This window comes from Branchiostoma floridae, chromosome 13 (genome assembly GCF_000003815.2).
Source record: "Branchiostoma floridae strain S238N-H82 chromosome 13, Bfl_VNyyK, whole genome shotgun sequence".
Taxonomy (NCBI): domain Eukaryota; kingdom Metazoa; phylum Chordata; class Leptocardii; order Amphioxiformes; family Branchiostomatidae; genus Branchiostoma; species Branchiostoma floridae.
In genome coordinates this window covers 20,640,563-20,666,161 of record NC_049991.1, presented here as the reverse complement: position 1 = coordinate 20,666,161, position 25,599 = coordinate 20,640,563, and the positions used below count along the sequence as shown (strand labels likewise).

Here is a 25,599-nt window from a genome sequence, read left to right as displayed (position 1 = left end):
CGGTACTCAAGAGCAAGAGAGCAGAGTGACAAAGCTGTGATGTTTCTAAGTCTAGCTTTTAAAGGCATTTCTTACCTGTATATGTATTCGAAATAGAATTAACAATTGGTAGTTGTTATTTCCTCGCAAAACTCGTCTTACAAACTTGCCACGTTTGTAGCTAGCGCTAGAGCATGACTTGTGGTGTGAAACATCATTCACCACATAAAAGACGATCTCAGTATTCGTTCCAATCTTTACGAGTCACGAATGATCCCTAAGATATCAATATTGGTGTGAAGGAAATAACCATACTGTATACTCTGGCAAAAAAGCTGGCTAATGCGCCGTGAATGACAACAGCGCCTTTCAGCAGCACCAGTCGGTACTGCAGCAGGGATAAGCATAGAAAATGGGACATCTTTGCGCCAAGTTCACACCGTTTGAATACCCCTTTCTCTCTATATAGTCTATATTGACCAGGTTTTGTCCCCACATTGAAGGTTTATCCTACTGTCGAGTGATATACGATGGTTTCAAATTTTCCCGCGGTTTTACCGTCAAAGCGACCATGCTGATGACCTTTCGTCTTTGAATCCTGGACTTCCGCATGACGAAGGGGATTCCCCCGCCACATGCCCAGGTCTGCTAGCTGCAACAGGCGAGGAATTTTCACCAAACACACCCTTTTTGTTGGTCTGTCTTTCATTTTGACCCGACGAGGGCCAGCATAGAGACATCAAGTCCTACCATCTGTCTCGATCAAAGCAGAAGACTCCACGACTGTTGATCGAGAGGCACGTGTAGACAGCGTACGAAAATGGCGGCTGAGTCGACCCTGCTTATTGCAAACCGAGAGGAGCTGGTGAAAAACATCCGGTTTGTAGAGCCGTTTCTGGACAAGCTTCTCCAGACGAACCAGCTGACTGGGGAAGAGAGTGAGGTGGTGAGGAGCGGCAAGACTCCCCAGGACCGGGCCAGGGCTCTGATTGACCTAGTGGGGACCAAGGGGCAGGACGCGTTCGGACATTTCCGGCACGCCTTGAAGGAGACAAATCCCGAGTTGGCGGACATACTGCACAGGTAGGTGGAATATTTAATGCGACACCAATCACGTGGTTGCATATGAGTTTCAGTACGGATTGCTATTTACTAGCAGAGATTGGTGGGGAATATTATGACCTTTCTTTAATGATATATGTCTGACGTTATAGGTACCTGTGGAAACAAAACCTTCACAGGGCAAGAAGGTCACTATCTTGAGATTATAGGAGGGCTATGCATATGACTAAATTGGGCGGTTCTGTAATCAGATCCTGCTTGGATGAAAGTTCAATATAAAGCAATAGTCCTTTATTTTCCAGGTGCACCGAGCATAATGAGAAGATCAAGCTCCACTGTGACGACTGTGTGCAGCTGCTGTGCCGGACGTGCAACAAGGAGGGCCACAGAGGTCATAGGTCAGTCGGTTACAAGGCCGTAAACAATCTAGCTGGTGCAATCATGAGGCCAAGTTCAGTTCAGTTCAGTTCATCCTCATATGAGGTACGGTGCCATTAACAAAGTGGCCAAACTATAGGTTATAATAGTTGCGAATTTAAGGTTCAGTAGATATAAAGCCGTTAAGCTCTCTCTCTCTCCACCTCTCTCTTTCTCTCTCTCCTCTCTCTCTCTCTATGTATACAGATCAATACATACATACATACAGATCCGCAATAATTTGCATTGATTGCAGAAACGTCATCATGTAATGCCTGGTGTTACCTGGGAACGTTACAAACCTACAACAAGAATGTAATTTTTACAGATACAATATCCCCACATTCTTACAAAATATGGTTCTTGTCATTTGTCATGTAGCGTGTCATCAATAGTCGCTGATGCTTCTGCTATCAGACGGGAGGTCACGGCTTTTGTCAGAGACAACAGGAAGTCGCTGAAGAACTTCAAGGCATCCGCCAGTGACGTGGAAAGCAGGCAAAACGTGCTGATGGACATTGAGAGGAGAAAAAACGAACTCAAAGCCATCTTTATTGCAAAAGTTGAATCGGAGTTTGAATGGTGTAAGGATCAGCTCGGTGTTCTAGAAAGTGTAGGCAGCCCAGCGGCAAGCATCTCGAGTGTAGCCACTACAGAAAGTGAGCTGTCAGGCAGGAATAGGTCAGATACAGAGTCCCAGTGTTCGCCGACAGCCAAAATCAGGAGGGCAGTACTAAGGAACCACCCCTACTCACGGGTAGACCACAATGAGAGGGGCTCGCACCCACGATCTCTCGTATGGGTACAGCACCTCGCGCGCATTAGTAGAATGTCAGGTTCCTTGAGAGAGATGATTTTTATGTACCTACCTCCCCCTCCAAGTGTTGGCTTTACCCCACCAACCAGCCTCTCCCCATCTCAGTCTCCATCCCAGGACCCCCTCCCCACGTCATCATCCCCATCCCCCAACCTGTCCTCCTCTCCCACCAGTCCCGGTCTCCCCTTTACTAACTACTCCCCCTCCGCCCGTACTGACACCCCCATACCCCGCTCCCCCTTATCATCCATTTCCTTTTCTGATGGCAACTCTCCCACGCAAGTACCTCACAACTCCGCACCCAGAGTCCATGCGCAGCGCGAGTCTTCTTTCCAACCCACTTCCTCATCACACCTCGTTCCCGGCTGGCCTCCTTACCTATCCTCATCCCCACCTACACCCCTTCTCACAGGTAGATCACCGCCACCCCCATTCCCATCCTTATCACGATATTTAAGCTCACCAGTCACTTTTCCCCCAGCCTCATCCATTTCCTACCTGCGCCCCCACCCCTCCTTAGAGGCCCGTATGCGGGATAGCATCCGCCGGGACCGTAACCGGGAAGTTTTGTTAGCTTCTAGGCGCAACCGGAGGCATGCATCCCCGCTAAATTTTGAAAATTGAACCCTGTAAAATAAAACTTCCTGCGAACTTGAGAGCATATGCATTTCAAATTGAAAAAAACAACGGAGATTGTCGATAACAGCTTTGTAAAGAGAGGATTCTTTGGTCATTTTGTTTGGGTACCATTGATGTTTCTGTGTGTTTACGTGTACTGTGCATGGTGTGGCGGAGGTCCGTTCTAAACAACAAACCCCTCCCCCACCTAAGGATATACTTTGCTGAGCAAAACGCGCAGGGAATAGCTTGCGATTATGACTGACTGATACTCTGCAAACCGTGGTTCGTTTCCGGCTGTGTTTTTTTTTTTGTTGATTTAATGTATTTTAGGTGTTTTGCCTGGCACTGTTTTCTTCATGTCAGCTGAGTCTGAAACTCTGCTTGGATAGTAGAGGGCTGAAACAAGTATACAAACGGTATTTACTAAAGATACTTGTCAAACAAGTATTCAACAAACCATTTTTACACCGTCCAGCAAGACCTCAACCCAACACAGGTTTTTTTTCCAGACTTTTTCTCACATTCAGCTTAAAACCACCGCGAAAAGGCAAGACGTGTCAGCGCTGGGGCAGTCAGACACCTCATATATATGCACACGACCACACACCTGCTAATTATCCTATGTCCGGATTGGAGGAGAACTACTGTCGTAATCCTTCCGTCGTAGTCCTTTTTCTCGATACCGCGAAATTAAATCCATGTGAACTTAAATGCATTTACAGTATAGTGCAGGTACATACGCCATACAATTAGCTGACGTCATTGTAACTGAATACAACATTGGCTGTCGTTATTTAGCGGTGAACCTCTGTATATTGATTTCTGATTGCTCTAGATATAAGTGATTGTAACTGAATTAAAAATGCCCTGTGTAAATATTGTGATTCTGAATTTTGTACAAACAAATGCAGCTTAAACATTGAATAAATATATATTATGCGAGTCTAAGGGTTTACTTGTTTGAAAGTTGAAGAAAACTTCCTTTTGTATAGCAGCACTAAGCGAAGAAAACACAACCTCTATTGTGTTACGTCATTGTTATTGCTTGTGGTCAACTGAACCTTGACCTTTGGCAGGCATAACAAACCGGCAGAAAAATGTTAAGACTTAAACAATATCAATCTACTATGACAGTGACATAATATTCAATAGAGGTGAGGTGCCTACCAACTAAACAAATTGTGATTGCGGTAAAGAAAAAATAAAACACGAAAGATTGGTTTAGTCGAACAAAGGAAATGCTGGCCAATAGCGTTTCACCTGGCGATAGCGGGGATTCCCCTATCGTCAAGGTGATATTTGCTGTACCTGGCCGAACCTGGTACTTGGCAAGATGGCGTCTGAACTAGAAAAACTGAAGTCTAACAGGACGGAGCTTGTGGCGAAGATCCGGTTCGTCAAACCGTTCCTAGACAGGCTGCTACAGTACGGGGAGATAGTGGAGGAGGAGTATTATAATACTGTGGCTGAGAAGACTCCTCATGATCAGGCCAGAGCTCTCCTGGATCTAGTAGCGGCGAAGGGCCGGGGGGCTTTCCGCCATTTTCGGGAACACCTGAAGAAGGTCAACCCTGAATTGGAGGAAGTCTTGCACAGGTGTGGTGTTTTCATGAGTGTTTAGCCAGTACAAACCCATTTTAGTACAACTTTAGTCTAACGTTTGAAAACTGGACCTAGCAAAAAAAGGCAGGATGGCTGATGGTTATCAAGTTTCGCTAGTAATATAATGCGTGCTTTGTATGATAACGAGTACAGGACTACTAGCATATAGCATTGTACCATGTGAAGACTACCCTACGAAGACTATCAATGTTACTATATATGTCATCATAGTAGTATAACAAACATATAGCAGTCACTAGGAGAGCGATGGCGCAGTAAGTAATGAATTGTTTGTATAAGATACAATGACGTCAATGTTTACTTAAAGTTGGCCTGTTGCCCGTTCAGGTGTGCAAAGCACAACCTGCGCTTGAAGCTGTACTGTGAGGAATGTGGGACGATGTTATGCCGTGTTTGTCGCTTGGAAGACCACAAGGATCACAGGTAAAAGTTCCCATTGTAGTTTTCCTTCACGGATCACAGGTAAAGTTTCCTTCTAGTTGGTATACATTTCTCTCTCTCTCTCTCTATCTGTCTTTGAGTGCGTGAGCGTGTGTGTGTGTACGGCGTATGGCTGGCTGGGTGTACTGATAGATGAATGTGTCTAATGGTATTAAGATACCTTGTTATGAGATTTGTCCATAACAGCCTGATAAGAGGAATTAATCAATATGTTTCAATGTACCATATGCATTATGTAGATGCACGTCTCTGGTGGCAGAAGCAGACGCCCTCCGTCGTGAATTCACAGCCTTTAAGAGAGAGAACCGGAAGGTCCTCATTGAGCGGAACAAAGACAACAACTGCTATGATGTCGAAAACATGCGAAGGGAAGCAAACGACAGAGCGGAGGCTCTCAAGGAGAGGCTTATTGCAAAGGTAGACGACGAATGTCGCTGGTTTCTCAAGCAACTTGGCGACGGTGGCGTCACACTAAGCCCTGCACAAAGTGTCTCCAGTATTGCCGACTCGGGAAGCGTGGCGGGATCAGTGATCTCAGATAGTGGTGACCCATCTACAACCCCTCTCAAATTTTCCTCAGCTGTCAAGGAAAACAAAGAGCTGAATAATGATGACGAGGAGACGTGCGTGACAGAAGACGAGACGACTCTGTGTGACGATTTGAAGACCGTCCATTTCGGCGTAGACGAGAACTTGGATCTGTTGGAAGACTTGCCCATTGATGACAACACAAGAGGCGCAGTGATTGGCCTACAGGCACCGAAGAAGTTTCCTACAGTAGACTTCCTCCACTCTTTCGGAAAATATGGCCAGTTCTGGGGCCCCGAAGGTCTGACCATCTGTCCCAAAGGAACAGTCATTGTAGCTGACTCATTGAGTCATCGGGTTCAGCTTTTCGACATTAATGGAAAATGGGAGGGAGAGATATCAACACGAAACGGTGGCGTCACCTTTCCAAGCGCTGTTGCATGTCGCTCGTTGAATTCGAAAGCAGACATATTTGTCACGTGTCCTGGTATGGGAGAAGTGCTTAAGTTACCCTGCTTATGCTCGAGGAAGGTTTCGACAGAACTGTATATCGCAGGATGCAAAGGTGTAGCTGCGTTGGACAAAGGTCATACATTGATTTTTTCTGAAAGAGTAAATAACACAGTTGCCATATATGCTAGAGGAAGGGATCCAGTTTCTAAAACAATTAAATACATGAAAACCAACACAATTAAGTCACCTCTCTCTGCGCCGCGGAACATCAACACAGACGGTCTGTCCAACATCTACGTTTCTGACATTGGCGACGGGACGGTCAAAGTTCTGGATAACGAAGGACGCCTGAAAGTTACCATCGGTAAGGACATTCTCCGGTGCCCAAAAGGAGTGTGTGTCGACAAAGAGGGAAATGTTATCGTTGCAGATCACTGGAAAAACACACTGGAGATATTTGCAAGTGACGGGCATCATTTGGACACCCTTGTTGCCAAGCAAGAAGGTCTGAAGTCACCACAGGAGATTGCTCTGACACCAGACGGGACGAAGTTGGTCGTTGTGGACGGCGGAAACCATTGTGTTCTCGTCTACAAGTACAACCATGCTGGAAACAAGGGTGTTCTCACAAACAAGAACATACGGGACTAAATAACAAGCCAGCAAATCACTGAAGACACTAATATTTCCCACGGCTCCATACCAAACCACTCAGAGTTCGCTCTTGTAAGGCAAACCCTTTTGATTCTTTGTGGTATATAGAACGAGTATGTAGGCTATGTTCTATCCGGGTGCTTAATATACCATATAAAGCTGGTAGGCATCCTTCCATCTTTGCAGATGATGGTAGCGCTCTGTATATATAAAACAGTGTACAATATAGGGTACAGGAACTGGAAACTCAACAGGATCTAGAACGATAGTGTAGCATCAGAATGAAGATCATCTGAAGAAAAAGTTTTGTCCTCTGACAACCCCCCAGGAAATCCCAGATTTCTACGATATCTACAACCCTGTGACGTTCAAGCATGCCCCAGATCGACAAGCCGCTGTGGGTGCATTAAAGAGAAGAAACAAATGTTAAGTCCCTATAGATGCTAAATTTTTGTCTTCAAATCTTGATCCTTCTCTCTCTCTCAGAGCTCTGTATATATATATATATATATATATATGATTGTTGTTGTCTTTAACTTTCCAGATCTAAGACAGTAACTTTATGCTGATACAGGTATGCTTTAGGCATTGATTTATGGTCAACTAAAGCAGATGTTTTGCAGTGTATAGATGAACAGGAATATCATGTATGGTACTGTGTACTAAGAACACAAGGGTGTGAAGCTAGCTTGCAGCTTGCTTGCATTTCGAGGCTAACTATGCCATGAACCAATATTAAGATGAATGAAAGTTGTATATGCTGTAATCTGTAGTTTATTGACATTTGATGCTTTGTTGGGCTTGTGATAGTAAATATGTGTTAATGATTTGAATTGATTGGTATGTTTTATAACTTAGAAACGTGGCTGCCCTGGAATCGTTTTTGTGTGATTAAAATTTTACCCTTCGTTTGAAATGCTTGTACACATGTTTGTGACTAACTAATTATGTATAAACGTTCCATATATCACATATATAGAGATAGGAATCCGGAAGAAATAGAAGTTAATGATGGTCGTACTTAATTGTCATTGTTATATATTTTACAGTTGAGATTGGAATCAAATCCAGGGCTAGGGGAATTCAGAATTCTCCTATAGGAGAGATTGGAATTCATTTTTTTTTAAACACTTAATGTGCTGTATACTTCAATTGGAATTCCAATTGCTCCTAGGATTTTCATGGATTTCAATCTCTACTGTGAAATATATAACAATGACAAACAATTAACTACGGCTATAATGATGGTCTAGAAAGTCTACTATTGAGCACAATATCATCATAGATATCATGCTCCGATATCACCAGGGGGAGAAATGTTACTTCGTAAACTTTTGACGTTGATCATGGTCAACTTTGACCAGGATGAAGTTATTTGATTTTGCATATTTGGCTTACAAGGTACTCAGCTATGTACAAAATGACATAGAGATCTTTGGTACAATGTTAAAAAGTTCATTCGCATTGAACAGAAGAATGACTGATTACAGTTTCAAATGTGCTGCATGTGTTTATGGTAGCTATTCAACACAACACAACACAATATGCAAAGAGCACCAAGTTATTGAATATTGTTGTGCTGACAGGGGCAGACAGGGGAAGGGCATGGCAGTCGCATTACAGCTTCAAGAGAGATAAAAAGAGAAACAAGCAGTTCTAAATTACACAACGCCAGTTGCAAACAACGCTCTGTGGAAGCAGTCATTACATTTCGTTTGGGTTGTGATCAAATCGTAAACCTTGAATTATTGGTCTACTGCAGTCACAACTGACCTTCACAAATAGGGCCTTTGTAGCTTTAATCTACCATAACCCTGACACTGTTTTGATTATGGATAGAAGCGTAGTGGACACTTTCTAAACCAGTTCTTCATACAATGGCGGGAAAATAGCCCCGTCAAACAAAGAAAATGCCAGTCAATAGCGCTACACCTGGCCATGGCGGGGATTCCCCTGACGTCACGGTGATATTTACAGTACCTGGGAAAACCAGTCACTTGGCAAGATGGCGTCTGAACTACAACTACTGAAGTCCAACAGAGAGGAGCTTGTGGGGAAGATCCGATTCGTCAAACCGTTCCTAGACAGGCTGCTTCAGTACGGGGAGATAGTTGAGGAGGAGTACGACACTGTTGAGGCAAAGGAGACTCCACAGGACCGGGCCAGAGTTCTCCTGGATGTGGTGGCGGCGAAGGGGCGGGGGGCTTTCCGCCATTTTCGAGAACACCTGAAGAGAGTCAACCCTGAACTGGAGGAAGTTTTGCACAGGTACTGTGTTAAGATGAGTCTTCAGTCAGTACAAACCCGTTTTAGTCCAACTGTCTATTCCATTGTAACTTTGAAAAACTCGGCCTAGTAAAAAAAGCCAGGATAGATATTGGTTGTATGCGTTGTATCATCACAGGTACAGAACTATTAGTATATAATATTGTGCCATGTGAAGATTATCCTACGAAAACCGCAAATAATAGTTTATCTGAAGTTACCAAAGTAGTATAACAAACATTTAACAGCCATAAGAAGAGCGATGGCGCAGTAAGTAAAGAGTTGTTTGTACAAGCATGACGTCAATGTTTATATAAGGTTGACCTGTTGCCCTTACAGGTGTGCAAAGCACAACCTGCGCTTAAAGCTGTACTGTGAAGAATGCGGGACGATGCTGTGCCGTGTTTGTCGCTTGGAGGACCATAAGGATCACAGGTAAGGTTCCCATAATTGTAGATTCTAGTTAATTCTCTCTTCCTCTGTGTGTGTGTATGTTCGCATGCGCGCGCGTGTGCCTACGTACGTACGTGTGTGCGTATGGCTGACCGTCTGTACTGATAGATGGATGTGTCTGATTGTATTATCCAAGTCATCAGATATCTTATAATTACAAGATTTGTCCATAACCTGATGAGATGTATTAATCAATACTTTGCAATGCACCATTATGTAGATGCACGTCCCTGGTAGTGGAAGGAGACGCCATCCGCCGCGAGTTCACGGCCTTCAAGAGAGAAAACCGGAAAATCCTCATTGAGCGCAACAAAGAAGACAACGACTATGATGTCGCGAACATAATGAGGGAAGCAAACGAGAGAGCGGAGGCTCTAAAGGAGAGGTTCTGTGCTAAGGAAGACGAAGAACGTCGCTGGTTTCTCAAACAACTCGGTGACGTTTGCGTTACACTGAGCCCTGCACAAAGTGTCTCCAGTATTGCCGACTCGGGAAGCGTAGCGGGATCTGAGGCAAACGGCATCTCAGATTGTGGTGACCCATCCACCACCCCTCTCTCATTTTCTTCAGCTGCTAAGGAAATCAAAGGGCTGAATCATGATGAAGACGAGGAAACGTACGTGACAGAAGAAGAGACGACTCTGTGTGACGACTTGAAGACCGCTCAAATCGACGTTAATGAGAGCTTGAATCTATTGGACGTCTTCTTGCCATTTGATGACAACACAAGAAACTCAGTGCTTGGCCTACGAGTACCGAAGCAGTTTCCTACAGTAGACTTCCTGCACTCATTCGGAAAATTCGGCTCAGAGAACGGCCATTTCGTATTCCCACAAGGTCTGACAATCTGTCCCAAAGAAACAGTCATTGTAGCTGACTCAGGAAGGGTTCAGCTTTTCGACATTACCGGAAAATGGGAGAGTAAGATATCTGCAGGATACAGTGCCTTTGCCTCAGCAAGCGCTGTTGCCTTTCGCTCTTTGAATCCCTACCATGGGGATGCCATCGCTACTGGTTATACTGGTACAGGAGAAGTGGTTGTGTTATCGCTATGCTTAGGGAAGGTTTTAGAAAAACTGTCTACTAAAGGATGCAGAGGTGTAGCTACTTTGGACAAAGGTCATACACTGATTTTGTCTGAAGAAATGAATAACAAAGTTACTTTATATGCTAGAGAAAAGGATCCAGTCTCTAAAACAATGAGGTACATGAAAACCAACACACTTGAGACACATTTCTTCAAGCCGCGGAACATTAACACCGACTATCTTTCCAACATTTATGTTTCTGACATCGGCGACAGTACGGTCAAAGTTCTGGATAAGGAAGGACACCTGAAAGCCACCATTGGCAAGGACATTCTCCGGTATCCTACAGGAGTGTGTGTCGACAAACAGGGCAATGTCATCGTTGCAGACATGGTCAGAGACACGTTGGATATATTTGCAAGTGACGGACATCATTTGGACACGCTTCTTTCCAAGCAAGAAGGTCTCATGTCACCACAGGAGATCGCTCTGACACCAGACGGGACGAAGTTGGTCGTTGTGGACGGCGGAAACCATCGTGTTCTCGTCTACAGGTACAACCATATTGGAGACGGGCACATTCTCTCGAACAAACACGCACAGGACTAAGAAACAAGACAGGAAACCACTCAGACACTTTCCAGCGTCTCTATACCAAATTACGAATGCGCCCTTGTAATTACAAGGCATACAAACCTATTTGATCCTCTATCATTAGTCCTAAAGGAGATTAAAGGCCCAGAAAATGAGAATTCGAATCGTAGCCCACCCTGTATATATTAGTCCAGTATCATAGACTGATAGGTCGATGTCTCCTGATCATGTTAGGATATAATGTTCTATGGTCCAGATGGGACATCATGGATCATGAGTCTTTATGTATGTATTCAAACGAACGAGCTATACTTTATCCGGATGCCTTTTAGCATATAGTACGAAGGTGTAAAGTACACCAACTGGAATCTTGACAGTATGTAAAATTTAGAACAATAGCGTATATTACGTTAGTATTTGGGTCCACTTACATTGTACTTTACTAGGATACAGTTACTTTACGTGCTTTTTATGTAGTTCATACTTAATTCATTTATGTAGTTCATTCTTATGTAGACATAAAGGATAACACTGAAAGCTGCATAATCCAAACAGCAAAAGTGTAGGAAATGCTAACTAGATACTTTACAATGACTGAAAAACTCTAATACAGTATATCTACATGTTTATAGTATTGGTTTTCAAATGTCTTACATAAACAGAGCAACAGTAACAGTTAAAAACTTCAATATAAACGGGGCACTATCTGCTATTAGTTCGACACTCAATTAGGAAAATAACAATATCAGCTGTAGTGGCTAATACTATTTTCACGTATGTAAGTGAGTAAACTTTTAATATCAATTTGATGGTTAATAGTATTGTCAAAGCAAATCAATTAAAGGATGGAACTGTCTCTCATTGAGTCCAATATGTTGCTGTTACTATTGCTACTTCGGTTGTTTTCACGGTTGTCTACTTTAAAAACTGTTAAGTTTTAAAGACGAAGTGAGTTCGATGAAAGGTTTTTTTTTAATTGTTCCCTTTGATATGTAGGTCCCCCACGAGTACCTGACTATCTAAAGATAATAAAGGTTGATCTTAGAGATGTTTTGGCTCAGCATCAAAGTGTGTTTCCTTATAACAACGATATGCTCAATTTGCGCACTTGCGTCCTTTTGTTGTATGCATCTGTATCGTATTGGAGTAGTGGGGGTTATTATCAGTTATTTTGATTAAAGATATTTATGACAAACAGTTTGAAGCTTATCTTGATAATACATATAACACTTGATCAGCACTACACAGAACAAACGGCACGTATTGTCGTCACGTTGGCATGGTGATGACCTTGCTGACCTCATCTTGGGGGTGTATTTTATCAAGCAAAACACATAGAACTGGCCAATGGCGTCACAGTTGATAACGAAGGGGGTTTCCCTGACGGAACCGTGATATTTGCTGTACGGGACCAGTCTAATCGTCCACTTGGCAATATGGCGTCTGAATTAGAATGAGCAAATGAAATAAAGGATGGAACTGTCTCTCCATGAGTCTGATATTTTGTTATTGCTATAGCTATTTTGGTTATTTTCATGAATTTGTCTACTTTAAAAACTGTTAAGTTCAGTTTTAATGGTGAAATGAGTTCGAAGAAAGCTTTTTTGTTAATGTTCCCTTTCGTATGTAGGTCCCCGTAAGTAACTCATTATTCAAACGGGAATAAAGGGTGAAATTAGTGATTACCAGTCATTAAGGGTATTTATAATAAAAAGTTTTAAGCTTATCTCAATAATACATAACACAGTTGGTATTTATGATAAAAAGTTTGAGGCTTATCTCAATAATACATAACACAGTTGACCAGCACTACACAGAACAAACGGCACGTACTGACGTCACTTTGACATGGTGATGACCTTACTAACCTCATCTTGGGGGACTATCTTATCGAGAAAATCACATAAAACCGGCCAATGGCGTCCCAGCTGATAACGAAGGGGGTTTCCCTGACGGAATCGTGATATTTGCTGTACGGGACCAAATCGGCAAGATGGCGTCTGAACTAGAACTGCTGAAGTCTAACAGGACGGAGCTTGTGGGGAAGATTCGGTTCGTCAAACCGTTCCTAGACAGACTGCTTCAGTGCGGGGAGATAGTTGAGGAGGAGTACGACACTGTTGTGGCAAAGGAGACTCCCCAGGACCGGACCAGAGCTCTCCTGGATGTAGTGCAGGTGAAGGGACGAGGGTCTTTCATCCATTTTCGAGAACATCTGAAGAAAGTCAACCCAGAACTAGGGGAGGTCTTGCACAGGTAAGGTGCTTTGATATCAGGTTTCAGCTAGTACAAACCCGTTTTAGTCCAACTTTCTATTTCATTGTAATTTTTACCAACTCGAACTTGTAAAAAGCCAACATGACTTGTTTGACTGATCATATATCGTAGGCACTGAATCGTTGAAATTACAGACCTATTGGCATAAGATATTATGCAAAGTTTAAGGTATTCTACGCCAGCTTTCAACGTATTATCACGAAGGTTCTCTTAAGTCTTCATAGAGTAACAAATATGTAGCAGACATCAGGTGGGCGATGGCGCAGTAAGGAAAGAATTGTTTGTATAAGCATGACGTAAATGTTTACCTAAGATTGGTCAGATATTGATTATTAGCCACGTCTCTGTTCAACTCTGAGTTCTGGAACTGGTTACCTCCTCTGCGTTAGGACATTTCTTAACTAGTAACAACACAGCCGCACAAGCTGAACACCCCTCGCTACAAAAATTCACCTTTCCCGTAAATGGCTGGACTCATAAAGTTGTCTTAAAGCCTTTGTTATTTTTTGGCCCTTGCGTCGTGTTGTTCAAGAGCTTATGCTTTAGTGTATACCATAATAAATTTCAAAGAAAAAAAAATATAGAAGCTCTGTTGCACGACATACCTAAGTGCTTTTCAAATATCACTCTAGTTTACAAATATTCTAAGCCAATTTTAACTTTTATATAAATTGGTACCTTAGTATTGATTTCAATGTAATTATCTAATACAGCTACGGATAGCTCTTTTCAGAACAATTTAGGATGTCCAGTAGGAGATCCCGAAAGCTTACACATAAGTTCTGAATAAACCTGGTCAAAACTGGTGAAAAACTTGCCTAAAAAGTCAGAATGGATAATGGTTCTCATATTTCGCTAATCATATAACGTAAGCGCTGTACCTTGATAAGTACATAACTATTAGCATATAACATCATGCCAAGTGTAAAATATCTTACGAAAACTTTCAATATTATGATAAAGTATATTTATCTTAAGTCTTCATAGTGTAACAAACATGTAACAACCATCAAGAGGGCGTTAGCGCAGTTAGAAGAGTTTATATAAGCATGACGTAAATGTTTACCTAAGATTGACCTTTCCCTCCCTTCAGGTGCGCAAAACACAACCTGCGCCTGAAGCTATACTGTGAAGAATGCGAGACGTTGTTGTGCCGTTCTTGTCACTCGGAAGACCACAAGGATCACAGGTAAAGATTCCCATTTTAGTTTGCCTTTTAGTTGAAATAGAAATAAGGAGAGGCCAAAGCATGTGCATTAGAATTGAGGAAATAAGTGTGCGGTCCAGACATCAAACGTTGTGTGCGTGTGCATGTATGTGCGCGCCTTTATGATTTTGCAGATGGATGACTGGATGGATAAATGTACTTGATAGTAATATCCAAGTTGATAGATATCTTGTTTTAAGATTTGTTTATCAAAGCCTGATAACATGTATGATCTGTTATGTAGATGCACGTCTCTGGTAGCAGAAGGATACGCCATACGCCGCGAGTTCACGGCCTTCAAGAGAGAGAACCGGAAGATTCTCATTGAACGGAATAAAGAGGCCAGTGGTTATGATGTCGAAAAAATGCGAAGGGAAGCAAACGAGAGAGCGGAGAGTCTTAAGGCAAATCTTTGTGAAAAGGTAGACGAAGAACGTCGCTGGTTCCTCAAGGAACTCGGCGACGGTCACGTCACACTGAGCCCTGCACAAAGTGTCTCCAGTATTGCCGACTCGGGAAGCGTGGTAGGATCAGAGGCAAACAACATCTCGGCTTGTGGCGACGAATCAACCACCCCTCACACATTTTCCTCAGTTGCCAAGGAATTCAAAGAGCTGAACGACGATGAAAAGGAGGCGTGCGTGTCAGAAGACCCGACAACTCTGTGTGATGATTTACAGACCGTTCATCTCGACGTAGACGAGAGCTTGGATCTGTTGGAAGACTTGCCTTTTGATAATAACACAGGAGGCGCAGTGATTGGCTCACAAGAAGCGAATCACGTTCCTACGGTAGACTTTCTCCACTCATTCGGAGGATCTGGAAGAGAGGAAGGCCAGTTCTGGTTCCCTAAAGGTCTGACAATCTGCCCCAAAGGAAGAATCATTGTGGCTGACTCAGGGAATCATCGAGTTCAGCTTTTCGACATTAACGGAAAATGGGAGAGAGAGATTATAACAAGAGCACGTGGGACCGCCTACCCAGTCGCTGTTGCTTTTCGCTCTCTGTATCGAAATGGAGACGTCATCGCCACGTGTCCTGGTTATGGTGGTCCAGGAGAAGTGGTTACGTTATCGTTACACTCAGGGAAGGTTTCAAAGGTGTCTATCAAAGGATGCAGAGGTGTAGCTGCTTTGGACAAAGGCCATACATTGATTTTGTCTGAAGGAGTATATAACACAGTTGCCATATATGCTAGAGGAAGGCATCCAGTATCTAAAACAAACAAGTACATGAAGACCAACACACTTAACGGGCATTTCCTTAAGCCGCGGAACGTTAACACCGACGTTTTGTGCAATATCTACATCTCTGACATCGGCGATAGGACGGTCAAAGTTCTGGACACGGAAGGACACCTGAAAGCCATCATCGGTAAAGACATTCTCCGGTCGCCAACAGGAGTGTGTGTCGACAAAGAGGGAAAAGTCATTGTTGCAGACGCCGAGAAGAACACATTGGAGATATTTGCAAGTGACGGACATCATTTGGACACCCTCATCCCCGAGCAAGAAGGTCTAAAGGAGCCACAGGAGATTGCTCTGACACCGGACGGGACGAAGTTGGTCGTTGTGAACAGCGGAAACCATCGCGTTCTCGTCTACAGGTACAACCAACCTGAAAAGAAGGACATTCGGGACTAACAAGAAAGACAGAAAAGCACTCACACAACCAAATTTTGAGCGGGAGCATAGGTATACCAAATCACGAATGCGCCCTTGTAAGGCATTCCCTTTTGATTATTTGTAGTATTAGCCCAGGAGGAGATTCTCAGAAGAGGCCTAGAAAATGAGAATCGTAGCTCAACCCTGTACATAATTAGCCCAGTATCTTAAGATGGTAGCTTAATGTCTTCCAATTAGGTGTAATGTTCTGTGCCTCCTGTGGGTGTATTGTATGTATAAGACGAGAATGTAGGCTATATTTTATCCGGATGCCTAATAGCATACAGGACGGAAAGGTAGGGTACTCTAACTGGGAACTTTACAGTATGTAGAATTTAGAACAGTAGCGTATATTACATTGGTATGGGGTCCACTTACTTTACTAGGATACACTTACTTTACGTGCTTGTTATATACATCAGGCATACAAGCTGAATATTGTTTTCAAGAATTTTAGTCAGTAAGATCAACCTAATGGTTTATAGCATTGTCAAATAAAATCAAATAAAGGATGGTACTGTTTCTCTTTGAGTGCAATATTTTCTTGTTGATCTTGCTACCTTGGTTGTTTTTTGCGAATCTGTCTATTTTAAGAACTGGTAAGTTCAGTTTTAATGTTGAAGTGAATTCGAAGAACGTTTTTTTTTAATTGTTCCTTTTTGCATTTAGGTCTCCAATAAGTACCTGACTATTCAAAGGTGATAAAGGGTGATCTTAGGAAAGTTTTAGCTCAGCGCTAGCATCAAAGTTTGTTTCCTTATAACTCTAATACACTCAATTTGCACATCTGTGTATACGTATTGGTGTATTGGGGGCGATTGGTGATTCTTACTTTTTTCAATGAAGGGGATTTGTAATAAACAAACAGTTTGAAGCCCCTCTTGATAAATGGTACAGTTGACCAGCACTGCTCGGAACAAACGGCACGCACTGACGTCACGTCACACCACGTTGACACGGCGATGACCTCACTGTGCTCAACTTCGGGGTGCATTTTATCGAGAAAAACACATAAAACTGGCCAATGGCATCCCAGCTGATAACGAAGGGGGTTTCCCTGACGGAACCGTGATATTTGCTGTACGGGACCAGTCTAATCGTCCACTTTGCAAGATGGCGTCTGAACTAGAACTACTGAAGTCCAACAGGACGGAGCTTGTGGGGAAGATCCGATTCGTCAAACCGTTCCTAGACAGGCTGCTTCAATGCGGGGAGATAGTTGAGGAGGAGTATGACACTGTTGAGGCAAAGGAGACTCCACAGGACCGGACCAGAGCTCTCCTGGATGTGGTGGCGGCGAAGGGCCGAGGGGCTTTCCGCCATTTTCGGGAACACCTGAAGAAGGTCAACCCCGAACTGGAGGAAGTTTTGCACAGGTACCGCTTTTTGATGATGAGTGTTCAACTAGTACAAGCTTTTGAATTTACTCGAAATTATTCTTTGTTGTAGATCCTCAAAGAGTGCGACGATACCCTGCCATGAGTGAGTAGATCCATTTCAACTTTGACAAAAAAAGGCCAGCATGAACCATGGCAATATAGAGACCATTAGACGTCATGCAAAGTTTAGAAAATTGTTTAGAAATTTGAAATAAAACTTTAGATATTTTGATTAAGTTTATCCTAATAATTCATAGTGTAACAAATATGTAACAGCCATCAGGAGGGCGATGGCGCAGTAAGAAAAGAGTTGTTTGTATAAGCATGATGTAAATGTTTAACAGAGATTGACCTGTTGCCCTATCAGGTGTGCAAAACACAACCTGCGCTTGAAGCTGTACTGTGAGGAATGTGGGACTTTGCTGTGCCGTCCTTGTCGCTCTGAAGACCACAACGACCACAGGTAAAGTTCCCATTGTACAGAAGATAAGAACTTTATTGCGCGACGATTGTAATGATGATAATTCCTTCGTGAAACGAAGGTTTGTAGTCAGTGCTGTTTTTATGTCAGGAGGTCGTTTGTCAGCCTGATAACTGGGGAACGCGTGGATGGATTGTTTTGATATTTGGTATGTGGGTAGGATTAGACATGACAAAGGAATGGTAGGAATTGCTTCACAGCAGGGCGCTCTGGCGGCGTGTTATGGTACTGCAGCGGAACTTCCGGTTTTGCTATTTTTTGTTTGGGACTTGTTTGGGTGATGATTTTTAAGTGGTAGGTAGCTGTGTAAAAGCATGGTAAGGTGTGTAAGTTTTGGCCACCTAGGGGTTTCGCAGGGTCGGTGAAATTAATTCTTGTTGTAACTGTACTTGATAGTAATATCCAAGTTGATAGATATCTTGTATCAAGTTTTGTTTATCAATGCGTGATTACATGTATCAATCAATACTTGAACCATTATTTAGATGCACGTCTCTGGTAGCAGAAGGAGACGCCATCCGCCGCGAGTTCACGGCCTTTAAGAGGGAGAACCGGAAGATTCTCACTGAGGACAACAGAATCGCAAACACTTCTGATGACGAAAACATGCGAAGGGAAGTTAACGCAAGGGCGGAGGCTCTCAAGGAGAGGTTTTGTGGTAAGGTGGACGAAGAACTGCGCTGGTTCCTCAAGCAACTAGGTGACGGCTCCGTCACACTGAGCGCTGCACAAAGTGTCTCCAGTATTGCCGACTCGGGAAGCGTGGCGGGATCAGAGGTAAACGACATCTCTGATTCTGGTGTGCCACCAACAAAGCCTCAGTCATTTTTCTCAGCTGCCAAACAGAACGAAGAGCGAAACTATGATGACGTGGAAACGTGCGTGTCAGAAGACGAGACGACTCTCTGTGACGATGTGCAGGCCGTACACCTCGAAGGTGTCGATAGCTTGGATCTGTTGGAAGATGTCTCCTTGCCTTTTGCTGACAAGACAAGAGGCACTGTGATTGGCCTAAGAGCCCTGAAAAGGTTTCCTACAGTACATTTTCTACACTCATTTGGTGAATATGGAACAAAGGCAGGCTAGTTCATCGCCCCGGTAGGTATGACAATCTGTCCCAAAGGAAGAGTCATTGTAGCTGACTCAGGGAATTATCGAGTTCAGATTTTCGACATTAATGGAAAATGGGGGAGAGAGATATCAACCACAGAACATGGGATCACCTTTCCAACCTCTGTTGCTTTTTGCCCTTTGAATCGGACCGGAGACGTAATCGTCACGTGTCCTGGTAAAGCAGAAGTGCTTAAGTTATCGCTAAACTCGGGGAAGGTTTTACAAAAACGGTCTATCAAAGGATGCAGAGGTGTAGCTGCTTTGGAATTGGACAAAGGCCATACATTGATTTTGTCTGAAGGACTAAATAAAACAGTTGCCATATACGATAGAATAAGGGATCCAGTATCTACAGAAATCAAGTACATGAAGAACACACTTAAGACACCTTTCTATGAGCCGCGGAACATCAACATCGACGGTCTGTCCAACATTTATGTTTCTGACATCGGTGACAGCACGGTCAAAGTTCTGGACACGGAAGGATACCTGAAAGTCACCATCGGTAAGGGCATTCTCCGGTACCCTAATGGCGTGTGTGCCGACAAAGAGGGCAATGTCATCGTTGCAGACATGGTAAGAAACATAGTGGATATCTTTGCATGTGACGGACATCATTTGGGCACCCTCATTCCCGAGCAAGAAGGTCTGAAGAGACCACAGGAGATTGCTCTGACACCAGACGGGACGAAGTTGGTCGTTGTGGATGGCGGAAACCATCGTGTTCTCGTCTACAGGTACAACCAAGCTGAAGACCAAGGAGTTCTCACAAACAAGGACATACGAGACTGAAAAAGCACGACAGCAAAGCATTCAGACACTAATCTTTCTAGCGTCTCAGTGTGCCCTTGCAAGACATTCACTTTTGATTCTTTGAATAGACTACCCTGTACATTAGCCCAGTATCATAATATGATAGCTTGATGTCTCCCATTCATTTTTAGGTATGATGTTCTATGTTCCATGGTTCTAGGGCCCTTTATAGTGATGATCTTTATTTGCATGTTCCTACCATGTGGGCTAAATGCAGCAAATCCCATGATTAATGGGCGAGAATGACCGAGAATGGAGACCATACCTTATTCGGATGCCTTCTAGCATATAGGACGAAATTGTAGGGTACACTAACTGGAAAATCTAGAAGATATAGTATGTTGCCTTAGGATACACTTTACGTTTATTACTAGGGTACAGTCACTTTGATTTTCTACACATTATGTACTTCATAAGGTACATAATAATTATATATAACTGAATGTTGTAAAGGAGATACAGCACTGAAACTGTAGGAAATGCTAAATACTTGTTACGTTGACGTGTGTGGAGAGTACTAGAGACATACGTATGAAAAACTAATGCACTATACCAACTCGTTTGTAGTATTCTTTCTCTTATAAATATCTTACGTGAACAGATCAAAAACATGCTACACATTGGATACTCTATCGGTAAAAAAAGAACAATGAATAAGGAACAATTGTCTGTTTGGTTCGTTGAAAGGCTCGTAGTAATTGTAAGATTCGTCCCGTTTGTAGCTAGCGCTAGAGGCTAACGTGTACTGTGGACTTAAACAGCATTTATCACATCAAAGAGGCATATCAAGAGAAAAGATTCCGTCCAATAATTATTAACACCAATCATTCCAGAATTGTAAAGGCGTGTCAAGATCGGTTTGAAGGAAATAACCTTAGGTTTCCAACTCACAAAACTTTTTTTTTCGAATTTCGAAGAACAAATCATTATTTCCACGCATTTGCAATTGTTTATAAAATCATCGTGGGGGACAGAAACGTCGGCGACTAAAACTTACAAGAAGCAGTAAATAACGACAGCGTCTCTCAGCAACACCCGTCGGTACTGCAGCAGGGTTAGCATCTTTTACTGACCAGATAAAGTGCCGGCATTGGAGGTCTGACACTAAAATCGCCAGGTATACTATGTTTTAAATTTGCCCGCGGTACGAAAGCGACCGTGCCCATGACCTTTCATCGCTGACCCTCCGGGACTTCTGCATGACGAAGGGGATTCCCCCGCCTCGTGCCCTGTGTTCTGCTTCCTGTCTGAGGCGAGACGTTATCACGGATAACATAATTTTCTTTTGTTCCATTGCCATGTTTTCACCTGTTTAGAGCCGGCATAAGTTTCCTAAGCCTCTCTTTCGTCTTTCGGCTAACAGTCAAAGATCCCGCGATCCCGTGTATAAGATTCCAAAGAAGTGGACGAAAATGGCGGCCGAGTCGACCCTGCTCACTACGAACCGAGAGGAGCTGGTGAAAAACATCCGGTTTGTTGAGCCGTTTCTGGACAAACTTCTCCAGACGAACCAACTGACCACTGAAGAATGTGAGGTAGTGAGGAGCGGCAGGACTCCACAGGACCGGGCCAGGGCTCTGATTGATCTGGTGGGGACCAAGGGGCAGGAGGCGTTCGGCCATTTTAGACACGCCCTAAAACAAACAAACCCAGAACTGGCGGACATACTGCACAGGTACGTGGGACTTTTAATACTTTGTACTTTAAAGCAGCGGTTACATGTTCAAGGCTGACTTGCATATGTTCAGTAGAAACTCGCCCTAAAAAAAAGGATTGTACTTTTTCGATCGAATGCGCTTGTTGGAAAAGAAAATCGCGATCTGTTGTCATGTCAAGGAGGTGTCGACAGATGGCGTTTATAAGCCAGACAGTGAGTGTGATCTGACTTCTTGAAGTAATCTGAATGACCAAAACAAACGGACATAAATCCTATATCAGCTTTCAATCTATTATGTGTTTTGTAGTTTCATTATGTATGATGATATGTGTATAGACTTTAGATTATGTATTTTGTATACGTTGTTATATTTTGTCTGACCCTTATAACCTCTTCCTTAATGATCTCAATGAAAAGGAGCGTGAAAACTGATTTGATATTATCATGAAGAAACGAAGGATCAAACAAGCAAAGATCGAGCATTGATTACAAGATACCCTTGATACCAATTGCACAGATACTTATTGCGGAAGTCCTTACATCTGTACCTCTGTCCAACCTTTTCCTTATAAAAACACATTCTATCGATCAATTGAATTTTTGCAGGTGCACTGACCATAATGAGAAGATCAAACTCCACTGTGACGACTGTGTGCAGCTGCTGTGCCGGAAGTGTAACAAGGAAGGTCACAGGGGTCACAGGTCAGTCGGTCACGAGGCCGTAAACAATCTAGCTGGTGAAACAATGAGGCCAAACTATATTTATTTTCTCTTTATCTTTATTTGCTTCCTATCAGTTTTACCCAGTTAGCGTAAGTACCTAAATTGCTGTAGGGGATAGTTCCATATTGCAACCGTGTGTAATAGAGATATGCATGCATGATAAAATTTCTGCCAGTAATTGAATAGGCATGAATTTAAGTTTCAATAGCTGTTGTATTTTGCCTGCATTTTATTATATATAATCATGAATCTGAAACATGATTGCAGTAATGTCATTGTATAAGCGCCTATATTTTGTTTAATGTATAGAGTCCAAAACAGTGTTGTTTTCACAGCTTTTTTACCTCCATTGTGTAATAGTTTTGTACTGTTGTTGTTGTTGCCATACATTGTGCCATGTACGGATGTCGCGCAATAAAGTTCTTCGATAATCACAAACAAAATTGTTTATTTCTATTTGTTATGTAGCGTGTCATCGATAGTTGCTGATGCTGCTGCCATCAGACGGGAAGTCACGGCCTTCGTGCGGGACAACAGGAAGGTGCTGAAGAACTTCAAGGCATCCGCAAATGACGTAGGCAGCAGGGGAAATGTCCTGCTGGACATTGAACTCAGAAAAAACGCCTTGAAGGCGATGTTCATTGCGAAAATTGAATCGGAGTTTGGGTGGTGTAGGGATCAGTTGGGTGTGGGTGAAAGAGCCGCCAGCCCAGCACCAAGCATCTCGAGTGTTGCCACTAGCATTACAGAATATGAGCTGTCAGGCAGGCATGGGGCAGATACAGGGTGTGTGCAGACCACTAACATCTGGAGAGGAGTAAGGAACCATCCATACTCAAGGGTAGACCAGAGAACAGGGGGTTCGCACCCACGCTTTCATATGAAGCACCTCTTGAATCATTCTTTACCACCATCTCAAACTCTGTCTAGTTTAAATGGCTTTACCTCGCCAACTAGCTCTTCACGATCACCGTTTCCGTCTATGAAGAGCCTCCCCTCGTCATCATCCCCAATCCGGTACGCGTTCCCCATTCCCGTTCTCCCCTTCACTACGTATTCCCCTTCCGTCCGTTACACTCCCACTTCCCGCTCCCCCTTATCACCCATTTCCTTCCCTGGTGATAACAACTCTCCCACACAAGGGCCTCGCCACTCCGCACCCAGTGTTCATGGGCAACGCGAGTCTTTCTCCCAACCCACTCCTCCCGCACAGTCGAGTGGTAGACATGCAAAGACGGAGAACGACGAAGAACGTCGCTGGTTTGTCAAGCAAGTCGACGAGAGTGGCCTCTCACCAAGCCCCACACAAAGTGTCTCCAAAAAAAATCCCGACTCGGAAAGTGTGGCAAGTTCAGAGGCCATGGACATCTCGGATTGTGGTGCGAGCTCTTCCTTGCCCGTTGACGACATCACCAGAAACGCAGCTATTGGTCTAGAAACACCGAAGCAGTTCCCTACGGCAGATTTCCTCCACTCATTCGGAAAGCCTGGATCAAGAAAAGGTCACTTCTTCGCCCCAAAAGGTCTGGCGATCTGCCCAAAAGGCGGAATCCTTGTAGCTGACTCATGGAATCATCGAGTTCAGCTTTTCGACATTAATGGAAAATGGGAGGGAGAGATATCTACAAAATGGGAGGGAGAGATATCTACAAAATGGGAGGGAGAGATATCAACAAAATGGGAGGAAGAGATATCAACAAGAAAACGTGTGATCAGCCCTCCAATCGCTGTTACTTTTCGCTCTTTGAATCCGACCGGAGACGTAATCGTCACGTGTCCTGGTATGGGAGAAGTGCTTAAGTTACCCTTATGCTCGGGGAAGGTTTTGCCAAAACTGTATATCGCAGGATGCAGAGGTGTAGCTGCGTTGGACAAAGGTCATACATTGATTTTGTCTGAAGGAGTAAATAACACAGTTGCCATATACGCCAGAGGAGGGGATCCAGTATCTAAAACAATCAAGTACACAAAGACCAACACACTTAAGACACCTTTCTCTGTGCCGCGGAACATCAACACAGACGGTCTGTCCAACATCTACGTTTCTGACATTGGCGACAGGACGGTCAAAGTTCTGAACAAGGAAGGACACGTAAAAGTTACCATCGGTAAGGACATTCTCCGGTATCCTACTGGCGTGTGTGCCGACATGGACGGAAATGTCATCGTTGCAGACGAGAGGAAAAACACACTGGAGATATTCGCAAGTGATGGGCATCATTTGGACACACTTATTTCCAAGCAAGAAGGTCTCATGTCACCACAGGAGATTGCTCTGACACCAGACGGGACGAAGTTGGTCGTTGTGGACGGCGGAAACCATCGTGTTCTCGTCTACAGGTACAACCACGTCGGAGACGGGCACGTTCTCTCGAACAAACACGTACAGGACTAAGCTATAAGAAACAAGACAGGAAACCACTCAGACACTTTCCAGCGTCTCTATACCAAATCACGAGTTCTTGCATGGCATATCCCTTTGATCCTTTGTATTATCAGTCCTAAAGGAGATTGAGGCCCAGAAAATGAGAATCGTAGCCCACCCTGTATATAATTAGTCCAGTATCATAGAATGATAGGTTGATGTCTCCTGATCATGATAAGGTATGATGTTTATGGTCCAGATGGGACATCATGGATCTATGGCTCTTTATGTACATATTCCAACGAGAATGTACGCTATACTTTATCCGGATGCCTTATACAATCAAGGACGAGAGTGTAAGGTACACTAACTGGATACTTTAAAGAATGTGAAATTTATAACAGTATAGTACATTACATTACATTAGTAGTCAGGCAACTTTACTAGAATACAGTCAGTTTAATGTCTAGCATTATGTAAGTTCATAAGGTAGATATATAGGATAACACTAACTGGATGCTGTAAAGTAGATACAGCAAAATTGTAGGAAATGCTAACTACATTCTACTTCGAAGTGTATGAATTACTGAACTATAGCAACTTGTTTAACGTATTCTTTCCCTAACAAATATCTTACATAAACAGCAAAAACATGCTACTAAAGGATACTGTCTTGGTAAAGAGGAGAATAAAGAAAATAAATGAACACTGCTTGTTTTTATTTTACTGGCATACGATGGTTTCAAATTTCCCGTGGTCTTACGTCAAGGCGACCATGGTGATGACCTTTTCTGTCTAAATCCGCGACTTCCATATGACGAAAGGGACTCCCCCGCATCATGCCCTGGACTGCTTTTTGCAAAAAGGCGAGTAGCTTTCACCAAACACAGGCTTTTGTTCGTCTACCTTTCATTTTGCCCTGAAATGGACTAGCATAGATACATCAAGTCCTACTATATGATATCTCTCGATCAAAGTAGCAGAC

At 43.3% G+C, this 25,599-nt stretch overlaps 2 protein-coding genes across 2 annotated transcripts; both read left to right on the top strand.

The window, feature by feature from the left end:
• The first annotated feature begins 410 nt into the window (after positions 1-410).
• Positions 411-25,320, top strand: LOC118429613. Its single transcript, XM_035840154.1, has 3 exons — positions 411-1,062; positions 22,133-22,228; positions 22,718-25,320. Exons 1-3 carry the CDS (start codon positions 800-802, stop codon positions 24,642-24,644), a joined length of 2,286 nt encoding a protein of 761 aa, XP_035696047.1. The 5' UTR covers positions 411-799; the 3' UTR covers positions 24,645-25,320.
• On the top strand, positions 4,698-7,058 carry LOC118429614 (tripartite motif-containing protein 2-like). Its single transcript, XM_035840155.1, has 2 exons — positions 4,698-4,942; positions 5,200-7,058. The coding sequence occupies exons 1-2, from the start codon at positions 4,899-4,901 to the stop codon at positions 6,590-6,592; spliced, it is 1,437 nt and encodes a 478-aa protein (XP_035696048.1). The 5' UTR covers positions 4,698-4,898; the 3' UTR covers positions 6,593-7,058.
• Positions 25,321-25,599: the final 279 nt, after the last annotated feature.